The 25358-nt window shown below is 37.6% G+C and overlaps 5 protein-coding genes across 7 annotated transcripts; 2 read left to right on the forward strand and 3 right to left on the reverse strand.

Moving 5' to 3' along the window:
• Positions 1 to 733: 733 nt before the first annotated feature.
• LOC126796035 (pentatricopeptide repeat-containing protein At1g03100, mitochondrial) lies at positions 734 to 3555 on the reverse strand. Its single transcript, XM_050522798.1, has one exon. It carries the CDS (start codon positions 3405 to 3407, stop codon positions 1074 to 1076), a length of 2334 nt encoding a protein of 777 aa, XP_050378755.1. The 5' UTR covers positions 3408 to 3555; the 3' UTR covers positions 734 to 1073.
• Positions 3556 to 6892: 3337 nt separating this feature from the next.
• Positions 6893 to 9221, forward strand: LOC126795782 (GDSL esterase/lipase At1g71691-like). The gene is made up of 5 exons (XM_050522539.1): positions 6893 to 7175; positions 7386 to 7507; positions 8154 to 8393; positions 8634 to 8883; positions 8983 to 9221. Exons 1-5 carry the CDS (start codon positions 6893 to 6895, stop codon positions 9219 to 9221), a joined length of 1134 nt encoding a protein of 377 aa, XP_050378496.1.
• Positions 9222 to 9599: 378 nt separating this feature from the next.
• Positions 9600 to 11511, reverse strand: LOC126796052 (GDSL esterase/lipase At1g33811). The gene is made up of 5 exons (XM_050522819.1): positions 11259 to 11511; positions 10949 to 11073; positions 10480 to 10731; positions 10025 to 10283; positions 9600 to 9817 (listed from the first exon to the last, which is right to left on the reverse strand). Exons 1-5 carry the CDS (start codon positions 11509 to 11511, stop codon positions 9600 to 9602), a joined length of 1107 nt encoding a protein of 368 aa, XP_050378776.1.
• A 415-nt stretch (positions 11512 to 11926) lies between these two features.
• On the reverse strand, positions 11927 to 16410 carry LOC126796046 (uncharacterized). Of its 3 annotated transcripts, XM_050522811.1 has the most exons (11): positions 16151 to 16410; positions 15903 to 16077; positions 15639 to 15797; positions 15007 to 15100; positions 14768 to 14838; positions 14025 to 14076; positions 13681 to 13729; positions 13451 to 13603; positions 12806 to 12925; positions 12577 to 12714; positions 11927 to 12262 (listed from the first exon to the last, which is right to left on the reverse strand). In XM_050522811.1, the coding sequence occupies exons 1-11, from the start codon at positions 16348 to 16350 to the stop codon at positions 12259 to 12261; spliced, it is 1215 nt and encodes a 404-aa protein (XP_050378768.1). In that variant the 5' UTR covers positions 16351 to 16410; the 3' UTR covers positions 11927 to 12258. The 3 variants fall into 3 exon arrangements, with proteins under 3 accessions (XP_050378768.1, XP_050378769.1, XP_050378770.1); XM_050522812.1 differs by lacking the exon at positions 11927 to 12262 and having other exon boundaries at positions 12301 to 12714; positions 13451 to 13588; XM_050522813.1 differs by lacking the exons at positions 11927 to 12262; positions 13451 to 13603 and having other exon boundaries at positions 12301 to 12714.
• Positions 16411 to 21712: 5302 nt separating this feature from the next.
• LOC126796059 (glucuronoxylan 4-O-methyltransferase 3) lies at positions 21713 to 23092 on the forward strand. Its single transcript, XM_050522824.1, has one exon. The coding sequence runs from the start codon at positions 22020 to 22022 to the stop codon at positions 22914 to 22916; it is 897 nt and encodes a 298-aa protein (XP_050378781.1). The 5' UTR covers positions 21713 to 22019; the 3' UTR covers positions 22917 to 23092.
• Positions 23093 to 25358: the final 2266 nt, after the last annotated feature.

A 25358-nucleotide genomic window follows, 5' to 3' on the forward strand; every position in this document is an offset into this window, starting at 1 on the left:
ATGATTTCCAGATGAATCAGGAATAGCAATAGGAAACTGAAGCCACTAAGATTTAGGAACATCGACATCAACTTCCCAGTCACCTGGAAAATGATATAGTACCTATCAAATGCCAGCACAAATATGGTATAGTTATTATCAAATACCAGCACACATAATAAACAAAATACACTAGTTGATGCCTGCAAACTAGAAGGGAAGATACAAGGTTCACTATAAATAAACTGAAAGTGAACTAAAACAAATAGTGAAGGCTACAAGGCTCAGCATAAAGGTACTGAAAGTAAAATATAATAAAAGAGAATACATTATGACTGTTGCGCCTTTGAATAATCTGCAACGTTGGTTCCTAAAACTAACTGTTTCAGTGTTTCGCTATTTCAAACTTCCAGTAGCATCATCTGGTCAACCAAAGATGTTTGAGTTGACATAATGCAAACAATGCCATCCTTCAGTAGTTCAGTTGAGTATTCAGGAATATTCAACTAGTCAAGACAAATACAACAACAACAACAAAAAACCAAAAAAAAAAAACAAAAAAAAAAACAAAAAAAAAACAACATGCGCACATACTCACAGTCAAGAAAAAGTAAAACCTACTGAATAATTCACCATACCCCTCCCCAAAGATCTGGGTTGGGTTTCATTTGTTGTATCAATTAGCATAATGGCACAGTGAAAAAATCCTATGTATAGTAACTTATTCTTAGTCATCTTTCTATATCAACAACAGGTCTCTTCTGTCATTTATGCCCAGAAAAGCAAGAGTCCAAGACATTCACATAATAAGGACTCAAATCTTCTATGATCATACACAATACTTTACCTAAGAAATGAGGATGCTTCATGTCAACACTCAGATACTCTAAACTGTAGTGGTGCCTGTGGTGGTAATTATTCCCTTTATATGACCAACACACTCTTTTGGTCCATATCAAACTTCGATCCGATTTGATAGCTGCTGCACAAGATCATGCGTCATTATTCTGAGGTCAGACCCTCTTACAACCTTAGCACAAAGTTTCTTAAAATTCATGCCAAGGAGTGCACGAAACAGATAATACAAACTTAAATCAGCACACTCCTATCCAGTTCTTAAACGCTAATGCCGCTTCTCTCTTTTTATGTTGGGATTCAGTCTGGAATTTAGGAGCTTTGCCTTTGTGTAGTGTTTTATGGTACTTCAGGAAGAGTGTTCTGTACTTGTACTTGTCAACAAACATCTTCGCTTTCTCCATCATTTCCAGAACTTCATTTGCTCTACTGAAAAACCCACCCCTCACGAAAGTGTAAAGAACGGAATCCAGGAGTTCCTGATCAAATTCCATTGAGGAGTTATACGCAAGAGACTTCATCTCTCCCCACAGGTCTGTTACCTCTATATATTTTCCTCCTACAGCAGCATACCCAGTGACCATAGAATGAAAAGTTTGAGCATTTGGGGCATGCCCCAAACTTCTCATCTTCTTCAGAGCCTTCTCAGCATCTTGCATCAATCTCTTCCTACAGAAAAAGTGGATTACATTGTTCCAGTCATGGACCGCAGATTCCAATGTCGTCTGCCCTTCCTTTATTTCCTGCAACAGCTTTACCATCAACCTCGGTTCACAACCCTCTGCACATTCCTTCACCAACTTCTCAAACTCCCGATGACCAGCTTTTGGAATCTTAGCCTCTTTCATTTCTGCATACAAATTAAGAGCCCCCTGTGTATCATTTTGAAGCACCTTCGATCGAATAAATGCATCATAACTGCTTGCGTCAAGCTGGATCCCAGCCTTACGAGCATCTCTTAACAGTGATGCTGCATCTCCTGCTTGGTTTGCTTGACAATATGCGTTTAAAAGTGCACCGTATACAGAAGAACCTGTTCTTACACCAGCCAAGCACATTTCATCAAGAAGGTCATGTGCCTTGTCTAACCATCCAAGCGATATACATAAATTGATGACATGAACCAAGGCTGAATCATCACTGGAAGCTGGGTTATCTTCTCTCTCTGCCTTTATAAGAAAGGCTGCCAAATCCTTGGTCTTGTCTGCTTCCAGAAAGGCCTTGACTAATTTTGCAAATATTTTTTCGGTTGGCTGGAGGATACCACGGTCAGTTGTTACCAATTCAACTTGGCTTTGTAATTTAGCTAACAAAATTCCCAGTACTTCCTTAGCCTCAGCCTCAAGTCTCAAGAAGTTTCTATCCCTAGAGAACTCTAAATAAGATAAATAACGGTTACCAGGTAACCTATTGTCTCCATTATCAGCACATGATTCTCCATGGCTTGAATGATGCCAGAATTCAGAATTAACTGCCAGAGGGGACTTGTTTCTCCTTCCAGCAGCATCAAATACCAGCGTTGCTGCTGCAAGAGAACCTCTTGCTTCTTTTGCTTTCCGCAGCATTTCCAAAACCAGCAAGCAATTGTAGAACTGGCGAAATTGGACATCAGTTAGGTCATGGGCTTCATCCACATACCTTTGCAGTTTGCTAAGCTCATCTCTCCGTCCATTTCTCTCACAAATTTGTGCCATTAGTATCAATAAGTTGGCATCCGTTTTGATACCAACTCGAGGCATCATGTCAAGGAGCTGCTCTGCTTTCTTGGTTGTTCCAAACAAGAGACAACCAGCCAAAGCAATGTTGAAAGCAGTAGTATTAGGCTTCATAGCAACCAAAGGCGCATTACACTTCTTACGTGGGTCAATCCTGTGATCTTGGAACAAGTAACCTATCTCCAGAATCAATTCAGCAGCAACATAAGCCCCTTGAGCTGTCTGAGACATGAATGCCAAGACAGCAGACCAAGCAGCAACAGGTGGGTATTCCTCTATGTCTACCATTCTTCTCAAAACAGTCGACGCAGGAACTGGTAATCCAGCTCTCGCAAGACCAAATGAAACATAAATCAGCATATTCCTCTCCAACAAGTTTAGTTTGCTTTCATCAACAACCTGCTCAACCAACCCATAAGCCTTCTCAAGCCACTCAACATCACAGCTTTCTACAAAACCTGCTAAAAGCTTATTAACAACAGATTTCCTATGAAACCCATCCATCTCCATATACTGCTCATAAAACCTCCAGGCATCATTTAGTCTATTCTCATCAACTGCATTCTGTATCTCCACATTTAACTTAGCCGGGTCTCGAGCCTGGACCAAGATTGTTCCAGCCATAGTCGAAAATGAACCAATTCCAAATTCAGATTTTTTGGGCAATCTCAAAACACAATCTTGCACAATGGGTTTGGCCAAACAATGAGAACTAACATACCCAAAACTCGAATAACTTCGAACATGAGATTCAAACAACCCAGCTGAACTTAAACTAGCATATGATGCTTGCACAATATATAAAACACAAGGGCAAACAGAAGCTCTCCGATGGATGATTTTCCTCGAACAAAGCATCTTAAGCAGACAGAACACAAACTCGGTATCTAACTTAATAACAATTCAGTTGTTCCTGAACTCTACTGAGTGACACGGTGGCGGGAAAATTCATAATACCAATTGGTATGCTATAAAGAGTTGTAATTTGAGACGAGTGCAATAGAAGGAAGGATACTGTGACCGGCGGCCGCTCGGTTTTGAGTTCCATGAAGAAACACTGTGGTTGGTAACTTGGTATGATACTGGGGAAGCGACTTAACCTTGAGCGCCGTTTGATGATTCAAAGCATTTTCTCGTTTATCAGCTGCCTTTTTAGTTTATTTTATATATTACTTGAAATTTTTCCATTTAAGTTGGAATCTGAAAAAAAAATTGTAACAAAAAAAAAAAAGAGATGATGAACCCCCACGGATTTGGTTTGGTGGCATAAGTCACGGTAATCGTGAATTCTACTACGGGGAGTGAAATTTGCACTCCTTATTTGAGACATTTACAATGAGAACTATTTTGTTGAAGACTTGTTGAGGACTATTTTGATACACCTATTTTTCAATCTTAGATTTATATCTCGACCGTTTAGGTTGTAAATATATATAAATAGATCATTTCTGTAAATTTTTGTTCAAATTGAAAATCGTTAAAAATATTTATAAATGTGATTTACTCATTATGAACTTGAACGGTTCATGTTTGACAATTTTCGTCCATTCACTAATTTGATCTATTTTAATACCTTAAAAATTACTAAATTGGATGAAAATTTGTAAACGTAATCTACTTATATAGACCTAAAATCTAAACGGTTAAGATGAAAAAATGTGACCGAAAATAAGTCTAATTAATAATTAATTAGAAAATTTTCAACTAGTCCCCAAGAAGATAGTTCTTATTAGAAAATCTCTCCTCCGTATTTTACAACCTACACTCATCTTTTCTTCTTTTAGTTAAAACTTTTAGAATGAGACAAAACACATGTTACTACAAACAAAATTTAAGTTACCATAAAAAGAAAGGAGTGTGGTTTGTAAAACAAATATGTGTAAATTTCAATTTCCTTCTACTTATAATTGACTTTCTGTAGCACATCGGTTGTTTAATACTAGCTTTTACACGGTGGTGGACACTAGAAAATTATACAAGTGGGGCCAAAATATTATAGTTTTTTTTTTGCGCGAAGTGAAAAAAAAAATTTGGGATCCTGACACAACTTTATTATGCTTAAAATAGGTGTCATGAAAAGTTGCAAAAGGATACAAGCCCATGTTCTTACGAATCTCAAAGAGTCAGAAAGCGGGAGATGACCGGAGGATTTACGACAACAAGAATGATAGTAAATTTATGACATGAAATTGATATGAAGACTTTAGTCAAATATATTATTATCAATTAGTCTAATATACCTATATTTTAATAATTTTTTATGCAACTCAATAATAGAACTCAATATTGTATGTTATGGATCTAACACTCAGTCATGATAATGTGGTAAAAACAACTAAACAAGTTAATAAAGGCCATATATATGAAGCTCGTTGGCAAAATCAAAAGTACAGGTGGGGCAAGTGTCCCCACTCGCCCGGTCAAAATTTGGATGGGTTATAGAGAAATTCTTGCGTGTGTCAAAGGCACCACGTGTCCCGTGCGACCGGCCACTCCTTTGTTGACACGCGCTCTATAATTCCACGTTGGTATAGCAAACCTAATCGACCGACAAAAACACCATCTCCAACCAAGTGGAACTGCAGCTTCCACCCGTTGCAGCCGCACGTAAAATGCATGTGGCTCGTCTGGAGCAGCCCTTTCTTGATCAGCCTCTGTCGCCGCTTCTTCCTTAGCGCGCCAGCAGAGCCTTGCCTGAACCTTGTAGATTACGAGCACCAGGAGATGGACCAGCCCGCAAGGGGAGTAGCAACACACGGCGGCGGTCACGCCGGCCACTTCAGCCAGTCGATCTTTGCAGTTGGTGAGTCTTGAATTGCAGAGGCCATCGGCGGCTCCAGAAGCCTTGCCGGAGGAAAGGGTGCTGGGAAGAAGACGACATGGGTGTATGAGTTGGGCCGTTTTCGACCGAAACTGAGCAAATTCCGATATGGGTTTTCTAGAATGAACCCCAAAACCCCTAGAGATTCAAGAATGAATCAAGATTCGTGAATAAGAATAAAGAAAGACACCTTGCTCACTTGCTTAGGGATTGCCGGAGTATGGAGGAAGAGAGGTTGATCGGAGATGGCAGTGTTTCCGTTTGTCCATTTCTCTTGCTATACCGACGTGGATTTATGGGACACGTGACAACATAGGAGTGGCCGGTCGCACGGAACACGTGGTGCGTTTGACGCACGCAAGAATTTCTCTAGGCTCATAATCTACAAAGTTCTGGTAGGGCTCTGTTGGCGCGCTAAGGAAGAAGCGGTGACAGAGGCTGATCAAGAAAAGGCTGCTCCAGACGAGCCACATGCATTTTACGTGCGGCTGCAACGGGTGGAAGCTGCAGTTCCACTTGGTCGAAGATGGTGTTTTTGTCGGTCATTTAGGTTTACTATACCAACATGGAATTATAGAGCACGTGTCAACAGAGGAGTGGCCGGTCGCACGGGACACGTGGTGCGTTTGAGGCACGTAAGAATTTCTCTATCAATATAGATATAAAAGAGAACTAATAAACCGATCATCACTAATCTACATGTTGGTCCGTACGTACGCTATCTAAAACCGAGACATTAAGCCATGTCCCACGGTGTCTAAGTGATCACTACTAATCTGCCGACACTACTAATCTAGATCAACAATTCGCAGTCAGGTGTATAATGTGTAAACTATATTAGCTGAAGTAGCTCATGTTGTAATGACTAACATGTAGACGAGTTTGTGCTTTTGTCATATATATTTTTTTTCTACATAGGAATGCTGAGCTACACCAACTACCCACAACTACCCACTTCAGATAGATGCCTCTACCAGGGAGCAGCAGCGCAATATATTAATCAACAACCTCTCCTAGTTTTGGCAAAACAAGGTTGAAAACTTTCATGAAACCAAATAATGAGGTACCTGGAATGGGACTGAGCACCACCATCATCACCAATCATCTCTTCCTCCCTCACAGGCATGCCATGACTACTGCTGCCTCGATCTACATAGTCCATATGTGCTCAACGTAACCATTCAGCTTTTTAGCTATGCGTGTTGACTTGTTTTTTCTGAGAAAGAGAAGAACAAAGAGAAGCCAAAACGAGGGTGTAAAAATTCCAAGAAAGCTTTCAGGACTGCAGAATTTAAGTTGGAAGTTATTTCGTATTTACTACAGTGTTGGAGAACTGGTGAAAACATTAATAACAGTCACAACTACTGCCTGAATTACCACGCCTATTTAAAACTCCTCATTCCATCAAATACCCGACTACCAGTAGTAGGGTGAACATACACACCACGCACCTCTGATCTCTCCCTAACTACTCTCGTTTTCCCTCATTCTCCTCTGCATCAAACTCAAAACACATTCCTTCATGGCTAAGCATTACTTTAGGCTGTTTTCTCCAGCTTTGCTTGTTCTGTACTTCATGGTGCTGCAGCAGGCTGAAGTAGCTTGGGGTCAAGGTGGTGATACTGAAGCAGGGAGGAAAGAAATGGTGCCTGCAATGTTCGTATTCGGAGACTCTCTTATCGACAATGGCAACAACAACAACCTCCCTTCATTTGCCAAGGCCAACTATCCTCCCTATGGAATTGATTTCAGCGGCGGAGCAACTGGCCGGTTTAGCAATGGTTACACCACGGTTGATGAAATAGGTAACTCGGTCTCTGCTTCCTTCGAATTCGTGGCTCTTGCATGTTGTTTAATACTTTAGCTCTCTTCAAATATGATTAATTTAACAGTCTTAGGATGGACTAGTATTATTTTTGAACAAAAACTAGGCGCATCTTTGAATTTGTTACTCTTATTTCTGGAGATTGTAGCCAGTGGTTTTAAACTAATTGACATGGTATATACACATGCAGCTGAATTGCTAGGACTTCCCTTAATTCCTGCTTACTCTGAAGCATCTGGAGATCAAGTCCTTCATGGTGTCAATTATGCATCTGCAGCCGCTGGAATCCTTGATGACACTGGCAGAAACTTTGTACGTAATTTTTACCTTCATTCAATAAAATGATTAGCTCATAAAATTTGCTCCGTTCTTATCTTGTTTATAAGGTAGGCAGATGATGCTTCCTCAAGCTATTGCATGCCTTACTCCACCATGTCAATATATAGAAGACAGTTTCCTCATCTTTAACTCCGAATATCTGCAAAAGACCATTAGACATGTGTTTGACAATTAACATGTTATGTTGTCCCTTTTTTTTAAGGGGTTTGGAACCCAGCCACGAATAAAAGATAAAAGACATAACAAGGGGGACTAGACCAAAATATTGTCGAGAGAAAAAAAAAAGCCAAAGGAAAAAGAAAAAGAAAGTAGATAATCATATTATAAAAACTGATAATTCGGAAATCTTAAGTAATCAGTTTGTAAGAACTTAACGAGTACACTAGGGGGACTATCATACCAAGCAAAAGAGTCATGTTATGTTGTCCCATATGATAGTGTACATTGTTTTGTACTCTACATCGACTTGGATAATACTCATAAGAGTTGAGATGAACAACATATATATGTGTATACATGCATGTGTTATTTCTGTACATCAGCCTTTAGACACAATCTGTGGTTCATAGGGAGCAATTTAATGGAATAATTTGGTCTCAAAATCGATTGTTTTTGTCAGGAGGCTCGCATTCCTTTTGGTCGACAAATAAGGAACTTCCAGACCACACTTGATCAGATAGCAGAGATTCTGAGCGCAGACGATGTTGCCCGGTCCATTGCAAAGTGCATCTTCTTTGTTGGAATGGGCAGCAATGACTACCTAAACAATTACCTTATGCCCAACTATGACACCAAGAATCAATATAATGCTCAACAATTTGCTGATCTCTTGGTTCAACAATACACTCAGGACCTCACTGTAAGAATTTCATCTCTCCTTGAGGAATATATAAGTATAGAAAGACCATGTTCTTAGATCATATCGGCTGACAGTCTCTTTCATAGAAGTGGAGTCTACCTTGTTGTATATAACTATATATAGAGGCCTCCTATCTCTACTAGAGATCTGTCCAGAATGTGACACAAGCTATGCAAAAACAGAATTTCCTTGATAAAGCTAAAGTTACCAAACAGTTTACCTGAATATGACATTTTACAGAGGCTCTACAATCTTGGTGCGCGAAAATTTGTTATTGCGGGAGTTGGGAAGATGGGTTGCACACCAAGTATCTTGGCCCAAAGTCCAAATGGAAGCTGCTCAGAAGATGTTAATCGCCTTGTTTTACCTTTCAACGCAAATGTGAGAACAATGATCAACAATCTTAATACCAACTTACCTGGTTCAAAGTTCATTTACCTTGACATTGCTAGAATGTTTGAAGACCTCATCGCCAATGCTAGACTTTATGGTATGCTTCGCCATCATCTACAATGCTACATCAATCTTATTCTTCATAGAATTAGCTATAAGCCGGTAGATTTTCTTCTAATCTTTGTACTTGCAATAGGATTCAGTGTCGCGAATAGTGGATGCTGTGGTATTGGGCGTAACAGAGGGCAAATTACATGTCTTCCAATGCAAACACCTTGCCCAAATCGTGACCAGTACGTGTTCTGGGATGCGTTTCACCCAACCGCAGCAGTGAACATCTTACTTGGCAGGAAAGCTTTCAGTGGAGACCCTAGCCAGGTTTACCCCATGAACATTCAGCAGCTTGCCGCTCTTGACATCGAATCAATTAACTAATGAGTGGACAGGTTATCATCTGTCCTAGATAGGAATCATGCTTGTTCTGGTTTTTATCGTTTGGCTCTATCCATTTTTGTTTGGCTACATTGTATGATTTTTCATGGTACTGCTTATTGCAATGGCATCCACACACTTCTATTTTGGTGTTCTTTATGTTATTAGAAGAACTGATGATCTGAGAGTTGTTGGGACGATTCTAAGAAAGATATTTTAGACTTAAGGTACAGGTAGTGCAAGAATAAATTAGTAAAACACAAGAAACCTTTTATTACCAGCAATGAGCCAATGAGGAATCAAAAGAAAGCATATATGTTGAAGTGCTCAACAACATGAGAGAACAATCATATTTGCTTATGCATTGAAGTTTCAAACCCCTTATAGCATTGCCAATTGTTGAATATTAATTGGATATGTATATCGCCCGGAACTGAATGTTGCCCTGCCAAAGCCAACGTTTGCTATATCGGTTGGATGGAAGGCATCCCAAAACAAGTACTTTGTTCGTTCTCGACAAGCTTCTTGAAGAGGTAGACAAGTTAGCTGCCCATTGTTCCTTCCTACTCCACAGCACCCCTTGTCTATCACATCAAATCCTGCGTATACCATTTTTCATAATCAGCAGGTTAGATACGCGGACGTATACTAGCTAGTTTTGGTATAGCAAAGTCATATCTGGGCGTATTATATTGTCAATCATGGTCAATCTAGCGATGGATGTAGTTTGCAAAAATGGGAAGCTGTTAGAGATAAAGTAGAAAATGTTTTGGAAATTTATGCATGCAAAGTATGTAGTTATGTACCAGAAGCATTTGGGTTTTTATAGAGATCAACGTTGCTTTGATAGGCATCTACATAGACAAACTTGGCTCCAGGCAGCTGACCGCCATTAAAATTGTCAACAAGTTTTTTAAGCCCTGAGTTGAACATAACAATCGCTTTGTTGATGTCTTCATTGCATCGGGTGCTGTTTCCACGAAATCTTGCTAGTTCATAAGGTATGCATCCAATTTGGCCAATGGCTGTGACGATCACTTTTCTAGCTCCAAAGGAATACAGTTGCTGAAGAAAAACACAGAACAAATAATCTAGTTATTAGAGACTTTGTTTTTTCATCTAGTAGTAAATCTAGGTCATATATAGAGATATAATATATATTATTATCTTGAAACTAGATTCCCAACATGACCTTGATATGTTGGGTATTTCAAACACTTGGAACAACAGTTGGTGATGGTTTTTTGGATTAAGTACTTACAGTGAGCTGGCGCGAGTAATCCTGAAGAAGTGCTGCAGCATAAGCTTTTGTAGTGAAATCGGAACTGGTCGAGTAGAAGTCAGTCATGAAATAATTGTTAAGATAATCATTACTCCCCATCCCAGAATAGAAGATGCATCTGCTGAGATAGCTGTTTAGTGCATTGGCGTCTCCTCTAAACAACCTTCTCATTTCTGGCAGTATATCATTTCCAAAGATCGAAACTTGTTGGTTCATCGACGTGTGACCTCCCTGTACGTACATGGAAACAAAATATTACATACATGCACTACGAAAATCTTTAAATAATGGTCGCAGAAAAGCCAAAATCAAAAGGATTCAACGTATCATGCAGACAAGAAGATATTACCATCATGATGCAAGAACTAGGTACCAGTTGAGTGAGTTAACTCTGAAATGTGATAACTATATAGATGAATGTCAGAGTAAAGATATTATTAGTTATTACCAAATTATCTCCAGTTTCATCTCGAATACCAGATGCTCCTGATGCCAGATTTGCTCCCCTCATAAGTGCAGCTCCACGAGTTCTTGAATAAGGTGGAATAAAATTTCGAAACCCCAGAAGCTGAGCTGCAAATGCCACAAGAATAGTGTTAGATTACAATATTTCAGTTCACAGTAACAAGGCATACCTAGAAACCACGTATAAGAGCTGCTTAGTATCTTGATAAGGTACTAAAATGCCTTGGTCACTAAACATTCTGAAGAATGATGTTCAATGAAAAGAAATTGATGTGCGTACACATTCACCTTACCTAGTACATCAACATAGGTTCGGCCATTTGTGAAGCGACCGGTGACACCCTGCGGAAAGTCGATGCCATAAGGCCTATAGTTTGCCCTAGAAAGTGTGATCAGTCGATTGTTGTTTCCATTGTCCACCAACGAGTCGCCGAAAATGAAGAAGCAAGGGACTCGCTGTTGTGGCTGCGAGCAAGCCCTGGTACTCAACCGCAGCCAAACCACTAGTACAAAAAACAACCTCCCCAACTCATTAAACTTCCTCATCCCGTACTATGATATTGGATCATAGCTACTCGTTGCTACAATTTTATAGACATGTTTCAAGGCCTTCTCCTAATAGCTATAAAGCTACTCACGTGTGATATGGTTGTGATGATGATGAAGACTTGTGAATAAAGCAACTTTTAGCTCAGCAGCGGTGGTTTATAGACAACTATATATCCTGTGAACTGCTATAAATATTGCCATTTTCATACATACTAGAAACAGCTGAGATCAATTACATCTGTCTGTACGCACATTCATTTGATCCATTTATATGTATAGAGGGAAACAAAAGTGTTCCATTGACAAAGCGCTCATCCTTTTGTAGCTATGATAGACAATGTTAATACTTTTCTAATTACAATTTTTCATAGATCAACTAATTTTAGGTTCGTCACAATTTAAGGAGGGGAGATCTTCTCACCAGTTACTATGGACTTGCTAACAAATATTTTGTTTGCTTTAAAATGTCAGAAATCTAATCTTGGTTCTTTGAGTCGATGAGAGGTTGTCCATCATAAATAGTGAGATAAGAAATACTGGTAGTGCCCGAACAAGTTGCTCATGCAGGATGCATACTTTTATTCGTCCCACGTATATGAATGTGCGACTTCAATATTCCTCCAATATCTATCGATCATCACACTTATCCTCCTCAAGTCATCAATGTTATCTTTCCCAATTCTTCAAAGCTTGTAATAGAGCTTTAAGTTAGTTTCTTCTTAATTTTCGCCTGTTGCTTGGTTTCTAACTATGAAAAAGAAAAAGAAAAATACTCAGAAAATTACATTGCCAGAGCCTGAACTTCAATCCTGTAACATACAAAATCATTTGAACTTGTTCACAATAGATGTTTAAAACTCGCAAGTCAAAAAGCACTGAGAAAGAGCCAAGAAAGTTAGAATCTGGTACTACGACTCTAGGAATTTCTTGGAAATTATCAACAAGGATGAGAGGTATGGTAATCAAATTGTTTCTAGATTTATAGTTATCTATATTTCACTACTTACTCTCTCTACTTAATGTGTCTCCAAAATTATATGGTGAAAATAGGAGTAAACTCACATGCAGGCCACAGCAGCTTCAGAAGCAAGATGATAACGCTTACTCCCAGAAAATTTCTGTCTGAACTGCTCAAAATTACCAGACTTAATCGCCTCCCTTACTGAACGGAAGAAACCTAGGTAGTGGTGGGTATTATGTCTGCAAATAAAACAATGACAAGATTATCACAAACACATTAAAAAAAAAAGACGAATGTAAAACAATATTGGAAGCATATAGTAGCCCATACATCTCAAGTAGAATCTGAGCCAGCATTTCATGAACATTGAGCAGGTGATTAATGTACGCTTTTGTATGATTCTGGCATGTGTAACAGTTACAATTTTCAACAATTGGTGAAGTGTCTTTCCTGTACGAAAAAAAAAATGTCACCGTAACATCTGTTGTGAGCACACTGCAATTGTTAATTTTTAATGTATTGGGCATTAACTGATCCGGAAATATTCTATGAAAATGCTGAGACTGACTTCATAACTTTATGTCCCAAAATGAAATGCTATTCCACCCTGCATTATCTCTAAATTAAAATAATAGCATCTATTTATCACCAAACCAATAGCCAAGCGCAGACAGCTTGGGATCCATCGAGTTGCATTATGAAAATACTGATACAGGGATGTGTTACATCAAAGATAAGGAGAAGAAATCTGGAAAAGTTAACCAACATTAGGTGATTATCGGTATTGGTTAGGCAAGCACACAGTGAAGTAAAGCACAGATCTCTATAGACATTGTTTATTTACACGTTAAGGTCAAAGTTCAATTACTAATAAACTATGAACTCGATAGACATAATAACAAACCAATAATTTGTCAAGACTGTTACCACGACAATCTTGTGAAGACACAAACAAAAAGTGAAGTAATCAGTTACCTGTAAATTGTTGCTCTTAAATTAATCTTGCTTCGATCACTTCCTATATTAGATAACTGAAAAGCAGAGACATCAGTCTCAACACCACCTATTGGGAAGGCAAGTGCAAAGCCTCCTAGGGTAAGATGGTATATATACCTGCAACAGATTGATCTATATTACCCCTTTTAGAGAAGATACTTGCAAGGAGAGTCATATGCCCAAATTTTTTAAAAAAAATGAAAACTTACGTAGAGTCAAAAACATCGATTCCTGCAGCAACACCCTGCAAGACCTCCTCTGAAAGAAATAAGAAAGATCAAATGTTCAATTGCCATATATGTTTATTTAAACCATGAACTTTAGAAAGGTTATAAAGATGCAAACATTTCCCTTTGATGAAATGTCCAAATAAATGCATGTCTTCAATCTATTAACGTATGAAAGTTGCAGAATGAATCTATAACTCATGCTAACACTGCATAAATTTGTTCAGCTAAATGTTATATTTCTATCGAATGCATGAAACTTTCTCAGAAGATATTGTTTGCAGGGATCTAAAAAAAACTTATGCTAAATTTGGTACACCTATTACCTGGAAGTCCAAGCCCACTGACCAAGCGTGGTTTCTCCTCTTCTAAGATATCCTGATCATGTAATAACATAATTAGATATCAAGAATGATAACAGAAAAAGGAAACTGTTTATTCTATGGACTCGGCTATTGTTATATGAAGAAACCAGAAGATCTTCTAACAAAACTGTAGAGCCATTTTAAGTAATTTCAAACTGTTGTTGAAGAGTGAGCTTAGTTTTAGTAGTTTAGTTGTTATAAACAAAACAGGAACTTGCACAGTAGCCAGTGTGCTTAGAACTTGTAAAGCTGCCAAAAACTTCATTTTAGTTTAAAATCCTCCAACCCATAAAAGTTATTCTATTTCAATCCCTGGAAACGAGTAAACCAAATTCCCCTAAAAGAACCGTAAAAGAAACTACAGTCTATCAGTGTTTCCTAGTGATGTGATACATTAATACCTTTTAGACCAGATAACAGTTGTTTGACATCAGGTGCCAACCGCCCAACCATACATTACCCTACAAATGGTTCTCTCTCCCTCCTCTCTCTCATTAAAGAAAAGAGGAAGTGTGGACCCTGACAACAAATATGATCTCTACCACAACCCTCATTCGAATTCAACTTGAAATTAAGTTGCTTAACCACTGATCTTCATAGACAAATCTTATTGAGTATATATATGATAAATGGAAATGCTGCTTCTAAAAAACCAATGCGACTCATATATCAAATTCTAGATATAAATTCTGGTTGTGACTTACAGTAACAGCATTAAGGAGAGCAGGGCGCTCATCCATGCTCTCTCCAAGCCCAAAGCCTCCAATCCAATAACCTGCACAAGGATACACATCTAAAAGTTCAGGGTAAAGTCTTAACAAATTCTAAAATATCTATATCCAATTGACCAGTGTCCAGCGCTTAGGAAAAATAATCAAAAGTTCAAAAGAAGCATATCCCTGTACATCTTCTATAAAGCAAATTGTCGAAAACTGCAATTAACCTGATACACCTCGGCTGGCGACCTCTTGCGCACATCGCTCACGTTCTTCAACAGAGGATCCTCCAACAATGGATCCAAAAACAGATCCACCTGCCTATAATTTCAAGATTAGTATATGTCCATTATTGAATAAAAATAAATCAATCAATCAAAACTCAGTTTATTTTCACTTGAAACCCTACTAATAGAGTTTAACCGTGACAGCATCAAGACATCTTTCAAGTTAAAACTGCAACAAGTAACAATCAAAACTAAGGGGCTACCCTGACAAAGTTATTAACAGCTAAGCTGACAGTTTCTCAGAAGCAAGAACTAATTGAAAATTAGCAACCTCTAGAATGCTTTAAACTTCAAAGGTCCTATAGGATACAAGTAAATATTTACGAAATCCATATAAAACAAAGCACAGTATGAAGGTAGTCCAAGACAACTTTCTGAGGATACAAAACCTCAAGAGAAATTGGTTGTGAACTCACATTCATTAAAGAAAGTGTTCAATATATACTGAAGAAATTCCAAAATGCTAGGTATTCTAGTGTGAAATCTTGCAAAATAACACATGTTATACGCAGTTAATGTTACTCCTCTCTAAAGTACATGTTCGAGAACAGCACAAAACCATGGTCTTTTACCCAATTTAGCTGAATGCATTCGTCAAGCCATCTAACAGTCCGATCAACCGAGGTCTTGTTCCTCTTATCAGACACCCATGCAGGGACTTCGTCCGCCAAACTAGTCCATGTATTAGGCTTCAATGAAGAAATCAATTCAACATACTCTACAGGCTTAACCTACAACCAAACAAAAACAACATATGTTCACCACATTAACTCAATAACAAACAAACAAAGCTCATACTAGTGAAATGTAAACCAATGTATCCATGAGGGTCTTACCAAAGTACGACCACAGGGAGTCTCGAAAGATGCTCCCAACTTATTAGTGGAATTACATTCCGGGAGACACTGAACCGAGTCTCTCGGAATGGCGACAAACCCGTGGTTTGGTAATCCCACCATCTTATGCAATCCTCCTATTTTCGATATTGTCTGCGGCGAAATGCCTTCCAAGCTGCAGTATGTTACATTACTTTCTCAAAACCCAACTCGGAAACAAAAAAGGGTGGAGAGGGAAGAGTGCTTACAAGTGAAGGGAGGTGACGTGGAGGAGATGGGAGTCAGGGGAAGGGAGAGAAGGGAGAAGGTCGGGGGGGATGAAGAGGGGCAGGCCCTTACGGGTAGAGAGGAGAAGAGCAGGGGTCTCTATTGGGTTTGGGCAGCTGCCCAGATGGAGTACCCCTGCCCGTGCGCTTCCACTGCTCCATGCCTTGACTGCGAACTTCATGGCGCTCTGGACAGAGACTCCGACTCCTGAGAATAGATAGGGTGGACTAGAGGGTTTAGGCAGGGTTTTGATTTGGCTCCCCATCCATAAAAAGAATCTAAAGAAAATAATAATAATAATAATAATAAAACTAATCGATCGGTACATAGAGTGAGAGACTGAGAGGTCGTGAGATTCGACTCACATGGTAACATATTAAGAGAGTGTATTCTGTGCTTCAGCGGTGTGCAAGCACCATCATCACGTGCCTAAGCACGTGCTTCTTTAAAATGTCTCAGTTAGTCTCCGTCATAGCTCCAGGCCTCCAGCCTCCATGGTTATCTCCGATAATTATGCAGAAGATGTTTCAACTCATTCAACAGCTCCATGACATAAAATCAGTTTTAAGGTAACGATTAAGAAACCAAAATCATAGGTTGTGTTTGTGAATCTGATTCCTACATGTGTGTTTTGGTATTGAATCCGCTTTCTTCTCATCTGCGTTTCTTAGAATCCTAGTTGTATTGACATGGTTAGAGCTTGTAAATGATGTTTATTATGGCCTCAGTATTTTGAATTTTACCTCTCCATTCCCTCAAAGATTAGAGCACAAATCCAGGGACTTGGGTTTGTTGCTTTGTGTTTAGGGCTGCAATTTTCCTTGGGTTTCTGAGGTGCTTCTCACAAACCAAATGAATATTTCCTTGGCTTTAAGAACCAATATTTTTTGATGAATATTTGAAGGCAAAGAACTACTTAGTACAGATCAAATCGAAAGAATCTTATCCCCACCCACATCTCTTCGAGCACAACCGCGAAAGCTGCCTCCGACCACGCAGCACCGACACCGGCCAACGACGAAACTGAAAACCTATCGACCCTAAAAACCACCACCAACTCCCCTAAGCTCAGATCTCGTGACCAAAACACCAGATCTCACGACCTACATCCAAAGAGCTAAAGGCCATCACCAACATCAGTGGCACCAGTAGCCATCGCCATCACCACCACCAGGAACAAAGAGAAGTTTGTCTAGTCAACCAAATGTTGACCGTTTAAAGAAACTGATAGCTTCTTTCAAATCTGATGGATGAGAATTTTTTGTTTTAGTCTTCATAAATTAATAGTTGAGATTGTCTCGATATTTGTAAAATAATAACCGGTGTCTGCACTCCAAAGTGCATACAATCCGTTTCCACATATTAATTGTTATATTTTAAACTAATCAATTTGGTCGTACAAATCTTAGGCTCCTTGCGGCCAATATGCTTCCTCCTGAGTAATAAGCTGCTCCAAGTGGGAATGCAAACACTGATTTTGTTCACCCTAAACGATGTGTCAGTTCTTCTTATTCTTCTCTTATTTCCATCAAATCATTTAGAATTTTTAATTTTATCCCTTTCTCTTAGACTCTTACACAAACAAAAACTAGAGATTTATCAATCCGGAGTCATAGTCTCTAGCTTGTGTATGTTGAAAATTTTCGACTGAATGTTCGGTTCATGTGTGGAATACGGAAATTAACAAAAGCAAGAGCTAGGCTGCAGTGTATCCTGAAGGCCGGGCTTACCTTGCACACTTGTTATAAGGCAAATAAAGTCTAAAATAGGGGTATTTAGCTATACACTCATTTAGATAGACCTGATTTACATTAAACTCATCTCTTCATTTTACACCGACCATATTTACTAGATTAATTATTAATTTAAAAAAAATTATTTTAAATGTGGATAATAGAACCTAATTTTACAAATATTTACTAAACATGTCATAAACCCAAATTAAAAACCACAATCATGATTCCATACTAATTTATCCCATCCTAACTAAAAAATGTTAAGATTATTCCATGATTAAAGCTCAATTTATTGCTACCTTCATTATAGGTAATTTATTATTACTAAAATTACATAAATATTTGTTTGACTTCATTATACTTGTTATAATATACCTGACTAATAAGAGTCGCTTGATGATATACTTAACCTCTAGGAGTTGGGTAAAATAAGAAAATACCTATAAGAAAAACAGGATTATTTAGGAAAAAGATGAGTACCTTACGATGAGAAACTTTTAGCATAAGAAAATGTACTTACAAGGAAGACAACATTGTCTTGTTTAATTATACATATAAGAAAGACAACATTATCTAAGAATAAGAAAATATACCTATAAGAAAGACAATATAATCTATAAAAAAAATGACCAGTACCTTACGATGAGGAACTTTTAGCATAAGAAAATATACCTACAAGGAAGACAACATTGTCTTGTTTAATTATACATATAAGGAAGCCACCATTATCTTGTTTAATTATACTTATAAGGAAGACAACATTATCTAGGAATAAGAAAATATACATATAAGTAAGACAATATAATCTAGAAAAAAAATGACTAGTATCTTACGATGAGGAACTTTTAGCATAAGAAAATATACCTACAAGGAAGACAACATTGTCTTGTTTAATTATACATATAAGGAAGCCACCATTATCTTGTTTAATTATACTTATAAGGAAGACAACATTATCTAGGAATAAGAAAATATACATATAAGTAAGACAATATAATCTAGAAAAAAAATGACTAGTATCTTACGATGAGGAACTTTTAGCATAAGAAAATATACCTATAAGGAAGACAACATTGTCTTGTTTAAATATACCTATAAGGAATATAACATTATCTAGAAAGAAGATGAAGAACTTTTAGCATAACGTATAAAATACTTACCAGATCATGTTATATTTCTTGATCTCATATCTCCCAATTTTTTCTTCTTTTTCAATAATCTTTCTTCAACTATGACTAGGAGAGTAGGCGATAAGTACCATGCATGATTGCCCTCCTCTTGCATCTCTCGTTCTCAATATTATGCGGTAACATTTGGTTTCATTGAGAAACTTATGTATGAAATTCTTTCAAAAAAGACTACATTCATAAGAAAGATAAGAATTACGAATTTGTGTTAGAAACAAATTGAGCATATATATAGAATGTGTGTTCATGTCAGCAACATAAAATAAAGATTATATAAGGAAACAAAAACTGATTAGTCGTAACTACTTATCTAGGAGATGTTTTATTTTTTCAACTAGAATGGCAAAACAATGAAGCACCCAAAATGAAAAAAAATGAATTTATAAAAATCAAGGTTCTAAAAAGCGCTAGGTGGTATGTAGGCGGACAGCCACCTCCTAGCGCCTAGACGGTTAAGCGGCCTCCTAGGCGGTTTTGAATTATTAAATATTTATTTATTTTTATACATATATTTTAAACTATTTTAATGATTAAAAATATATAAAAATGTTTGATATTAATTTTAAAATACTTAAAATAGTCTAAATTCATATAAATTACGTAGAAAGTCCATAAAAATATTTGAAGAAGAAATAAATAATGAAACAAATGCAATAATACTAAATCTCAATTTATTTCTCTCCAAATTATTTCCTAACTCATTCAGTATCAGACTCAAACTTAATATTTATATTTCTTTCCTCTTCTTATGTTGATGAGATTCAGTTTTCAGAAAATAGACAAAAAGTGAGAGTTGCGGCCTCTTTTAGTTTTTTTTAATGTCAAATGATGATTGACCGCCAATGACTAAATATGGTCAATTAGACCGCATAGGACTGAATATGGCCGCCTAGGACCGCCTATGACTGAATAAGACCGCCTAGAACCGCCTAGGACTGAATAAGGCCGCTTAATTCACAAAATGCCACAGATGGCCGCCGAGGCAAAAAGCGCGGCGGTGGGTGACCTCCTAGCGCCTAGACCGTTTTTTAGAAAATTGATAAAAATAAAATGATTAAATACTTGTGACATCCTATACTTTAGGTGTAAAAACAGTTTTGTCTTTCTATTTTCAAATTTAATCTGTATATCCTTTAACTCTTATTTTTTAACAGTTTTGTCATTCTACTTTCAAATTAAATCTATGTATCATTTAACTCTTATTTTTTAACATTTTTGTCCTTTTTTTAACAATTTAGTCAATTCCGTTAGTTGACCGTAAAAAAATTCCGTTAAGCCATTAAAATACCTAGAATACCCCCAATTCAAATCAAATTTTTTTCTTTCTTTTCTTATGCCTTTTTTATTTTCTCTTTTGGTTTTTCTTGTTTTTAAATTTAATTCATCATATGTGCTATCAAATATATATAATTGTAATCAACACAAATTATCAAATTAATTGTAAACAAGAGGAGAATTAATGGCAATTGCTTAACATCAAGTTGGAAATAAATAATTTGAAACTATTTTTGCATCAAAGTATGGATATGATAGTAGAAGTCTTTTTTGTCTTAGCATTGTAGAAAATAATCAAAATATATTTGTAGAGCATCATAATACAAAGGAAGTTTCTAACTGGATTTGAGTACTGACACTCACATGCCATTTTAGCCATTATCCAATTGATTATAAGATGTTTACAATTAATTTGATAATTTGTGTTGATTACAATTATATATATTTGATAACACATATGATGAATGAAATTTAAAAACAAGAAAAAAAAAGACCAAAAGAGAAAATAAAAAAGGCATAAGAAAAAAAGAAAAAAAAATGATATGAATCGGGGTATTCTAGACATTTTAACGGCTTAACGGAATTTTTTAACGGTCAACTAACGGAATGGACAAAACTGTTAAAAATAAGAGTTAAAGGATATACAGATTAAATTTGAAAGTAGAAGGACAAAACTGTTAAAAATAAGAGTTAAAAGATATACAGATGAAATTTGAAAGTAGAAAGACAAAACTGTTTTTACACCTAAAATATAGGGTGTCACAAGTATTTAATCATACTTTATATGAAAATGGGGCTTTCAGGATAGGTCTATGACTTAATTATCTCTCTAAAAAACAGTGTGTAAGTCTTTACGTGGTTTTGAAACATTTTTCCTCATTAGTCATAACCACAAACACAAACCTAAACCGAGCATTGTAATTGACACATGAAAATGATCGTCGGAAAAAGAATAAAACCAACATTGTGAAGGAAAAAAAAAGGAAAAAGAAAAACGAAGCCAGCACATACAAACACATTATTAGTCCTACGATAAAAAAAAGAAGTCCTACGATAAAAATTAACATCAACATCGTGGTGTCCTCAACCCCTCCAATTCAAACACATCACATCTGCATAATATAAACAAACAAGCCAATAATAATTAAATTCAACAAACACTTGCTGATATACCAACCATGCTATCTTTACCAACCGAAGTGTCATGGTAGTGTGGAATTGATCATGACCCCAACTTTTGCTTCACTTCTAAGACTAGGAGTTTAAAGAAAAATAACTCTTGCCTATCTCACAAGCCACTCCTCTTATTAAAAGGACCATATCATATTTGAGCCATGGAACAAATTATTTCCAATTATCCATATTTAGGAGGTATGCGTTCTTTACTTGATTGATTGTTCGTTCACAAAGCCTTGCAATATAATTTATGTATTTGGTAGTTTGAGCTTCATTTTCTTAGTATGAATCTTCTGACCTGTGATTATTACTCACTCTAGAGGTTTCTCACGTACCATAGTACCAGCATTTCCTCCTAGAAAAACAACAGAACCCGTCAATTTGTGTCTCCCATCTCTCTTCATCAAGTCCCACATTCACCTAGCTAGCTTTAACACCTTGATCCCTTCCCCCCCTCTCTCACAAGCATCAGAAAAATGAGGTCCAAACCTCAATGTGGCATCAATCTCAAGCTCATTGTCATCTTCTGCTCCCTCCTCCTCCTCTTCACCGTCTTAATATTCCGATCAAACCTCACCTATCCTCTGAAAACCCCATCTTCATCATTGATCTCAGAATCCCGCCTCTCAAACTCCACTACTGATCAACCTCAAGTCCCAAAATGCCCATCGCTTGAAGTACCCTTCATCCCCACATGCACAAAAACCCCACCTTCCTTGGCCAACGCCCTCATCCACTACGCCACCACGAACATCACCCCGCAGCAAACCTTCAAGGAAATATCAGTATCAGCAAGGATCCTAGCAAAGAAGGCCCCCTGCAACTTCCTCGTCTTCGGCTTAGGCCTCGACAGCCTCATGTGGGCAGCTCTCAACCACGGCGGCCGCACCGTCTTCCTAGAAGAAGACCAGTCCTGGATCGACCAGATCAAGGAACGCCTTCCCAACTTAGAATCCTACCACGTCATGTACGACACCAAAGTCCATGAAGCTGAGGAGCTCTTCAAGCATGGCTCGAAAGAAGAGTGCAAGACTGTGAGCGACCCTAGGTTTTCCAAGTGCCCATTGGCGCTGAAGAACTTGCCGGGAGATGTGTACGACATGGAGTGGGACTTGATCATGGTGGATGCTCCCACTGGGTACTTTGATGGAGCTCCTGGTCGGATGAGTGCTATATACACGGCAGGGTTGATGGGGAGGAACAGAGAGGAGGGTGAGACTGATGTGTTTGTTCATGATGTGGATAGAGTGGTCGAGGATAAATTCTCCAAGGCTTTTCTTTGTGAAGGTTATTTGAGAGAGCAAGAGGGGAGGATTAGGCATTTTACGATTCCGAGTCACAGGGCTCGTCTGGGCAGACCCTTTTGCCCGTAAGATGTTAGTGTTATTATAGAGCATGCAGCAATATGGATCTATATCTCTTCTTCCTTAATTTCATCTCTTCTCCTGTTCTTTCTGTGTAGCATCAGATAAATTTCTTCGGATTGTATTCTTTTTCTATTGATTTTGATGCATACTGAGATTATTAATTAATCTACTCTAAGAATTCTTGATCATTAACTCTAGTCAAGTAGCTAATGAATTATTTTTAGTGGAAAAAAAATGAAAAAGAAAGGAGCATGCAATGGCAAAGTAAAAAGGTAGCGACACCTGCTAACGCCGAATTAAAAAGCTAGTGACACCTGCTATTGGTTTGGTTAATCAATTGGTAGGAAGTCAACAACAGCAATTGTGAAATATCTAAATCAATAGAGGACTTTGTGTCCAAAAAAAAAACAAGACTTTCTAATCTCCCTCCCTTAGGAGAAAGAGAAACCATTAGCTTTGGTTAAATCCTAATTGGAGACCAGTTCTCCCTACATACTAAAACCGCCACATCAAAATCAGGGTTGATAAATGTTTGGTAGGGCAATCATATAGCTAAATTTTGGCAAAATTTTAAAATTCATCTAAATATCCTTACTACCTTTGTTCTAAGTTAGGAAAATTGAATCTATGCTAATTTGCTTCAGAAATGGTACTATATGAATAATACCAGTTGAAATATCTTCTTCATCTATTGTTGTTGGTTCATATGGAAATGGAGGTGCAAATCCATTTTTAACAACTCCTTCAAGTATCCTTTTAATATTTTCTGAAGTTGTTTTTAGTTATGATGATGAATGGGAAAAGCTAATACTAAGCTTGGTACAAACTTGCCTAAACATGTGGAAATGTTATATTGGATTAAACCAGCTGTTGGAAATCTTAAATTGAATGTTGATGGCTTCAGGATGAATAATGGAAATATTGGAGTAGGGGGTGTGCTTAGAGATGAGGTTGGATGTTGGCAGGGTGAGTTTAATGTGAACATTGAGACTGAGGAGGTCCTACAAGCTGAGGCTTGGGGCTTGTTTCATGGTGTATACTTAGCTCGTAGCTTAAAGATTTCAAAACAGTTGAGTTTGATTCTTTAGTGCTTATCAATCTTCTTCAACATAATAATATTGATTTGCATCCTCTTAGGACCTTGATAATAAACTGCAGAAGCCTGATGTGTGTCTTTGATTTTATTGATGTGAAATATGTCCACAGAGAGAGAGGAATATGATAGCTGATATCCTTGTTAAATATAGTACCTCTAATGATAGAGGAATATGTATCTTATATGACCCTCCAACGCTGGTTTCTGCTCTGCTGGATGACATTGTTTGTCTTTCTAGAGCTATGGAGTTTATGACTTGTAGTTCTGACTAGTTTCTTTTTTTGCTTTCTTTTACTTGGGCTAATGGCCCCATTTATACCAAAAAATAATATAGCTAAATTACTGTACTTTCTAAACTAATCATTGAATGCCACTAGTGAGTATCCAAACACACGTAAAAGTAATTTTGCAAGTAAATCATCGAAGATAGAATGTATTGGCCATTCATGGTAAAAATCAGCTGTCCAAACGGATCCAATGCAAAAGCTCTCTACGCGGTAAATCTATTATAGCCGTAATCTGCACCACAATTTTACTAGGATGAAATCAAGTTTCTTCACTGTTGACTGTGACAATTGATCCTTTTATTGGGGAGTACTTGCCTACTTGGAGTATTTATTTAGGTTTAGACGCCCAAACTACTCTTACTAAAAAACTACTGAAGTTTCTGGAAATGGATGGCAAGTCCCCCTTAAGGAAGTTTCTTAGTATGGTTTTGTACCACATCAAAACATAGACACACAAGGGCTCATAAAGCTTTGGTTATGTTTGTGCTTCCAATCAAAAGTAGAGAAGCAATAACAAGAGAAGAATGGAAACAGATATGAGCCTGTGAGGGATAAACTTGTTGAGGCTAAAAGCCGAGCAAAAGAAGAGCCTCTGCCTTGGATCATCAACGTTGCTACAGTAATTTGGGTAGGTGATCTTGGAAAGAATATGTTATACCAGCGGCATTGTCGATGCTCCTCAGGTACTCTGTTAATCCCTTCGGTGAAGCAGCACATAAGAAAACTTTAGCAGAAGCTACTAAATTAACCAAAAAGCCGATCAAGATCCTTATCCTGAACAAGATTGACTGATGACGCAGAAACCATCTCAAACTTGAGAAATGAAGCAACTTCATACCAGTTAACAGAAAGCTTCAGCGTGTAATACATTGTCACCCACCTATATTATAGATGATACATTTCTTCACTTCCAGTATCATTGTTTACATCAGCCACCCACCCTCAGGCTTGCAACAAAAATTTTGATGTCTCTACATCAGTACATCTTACACAGAATATAGCTATCCCAAAAAAACTTGTAGGGAGTTATAAACGAGCTTTAAAACTCTCATTTCTGTATCCCAG

Source organism: Argentina anserina, chromosome 5 (assembly GCF_933775445.1).
Source record: "Argentina anserina chromosome 5, drPotAnse1.1, whole genome shotgun sequence".
NCBI lineage: Eukaryota > Viridiplantae > Streptophyta > Magnoliopsida > Rosales > Rosaceae > Argentina > Argentina anserina.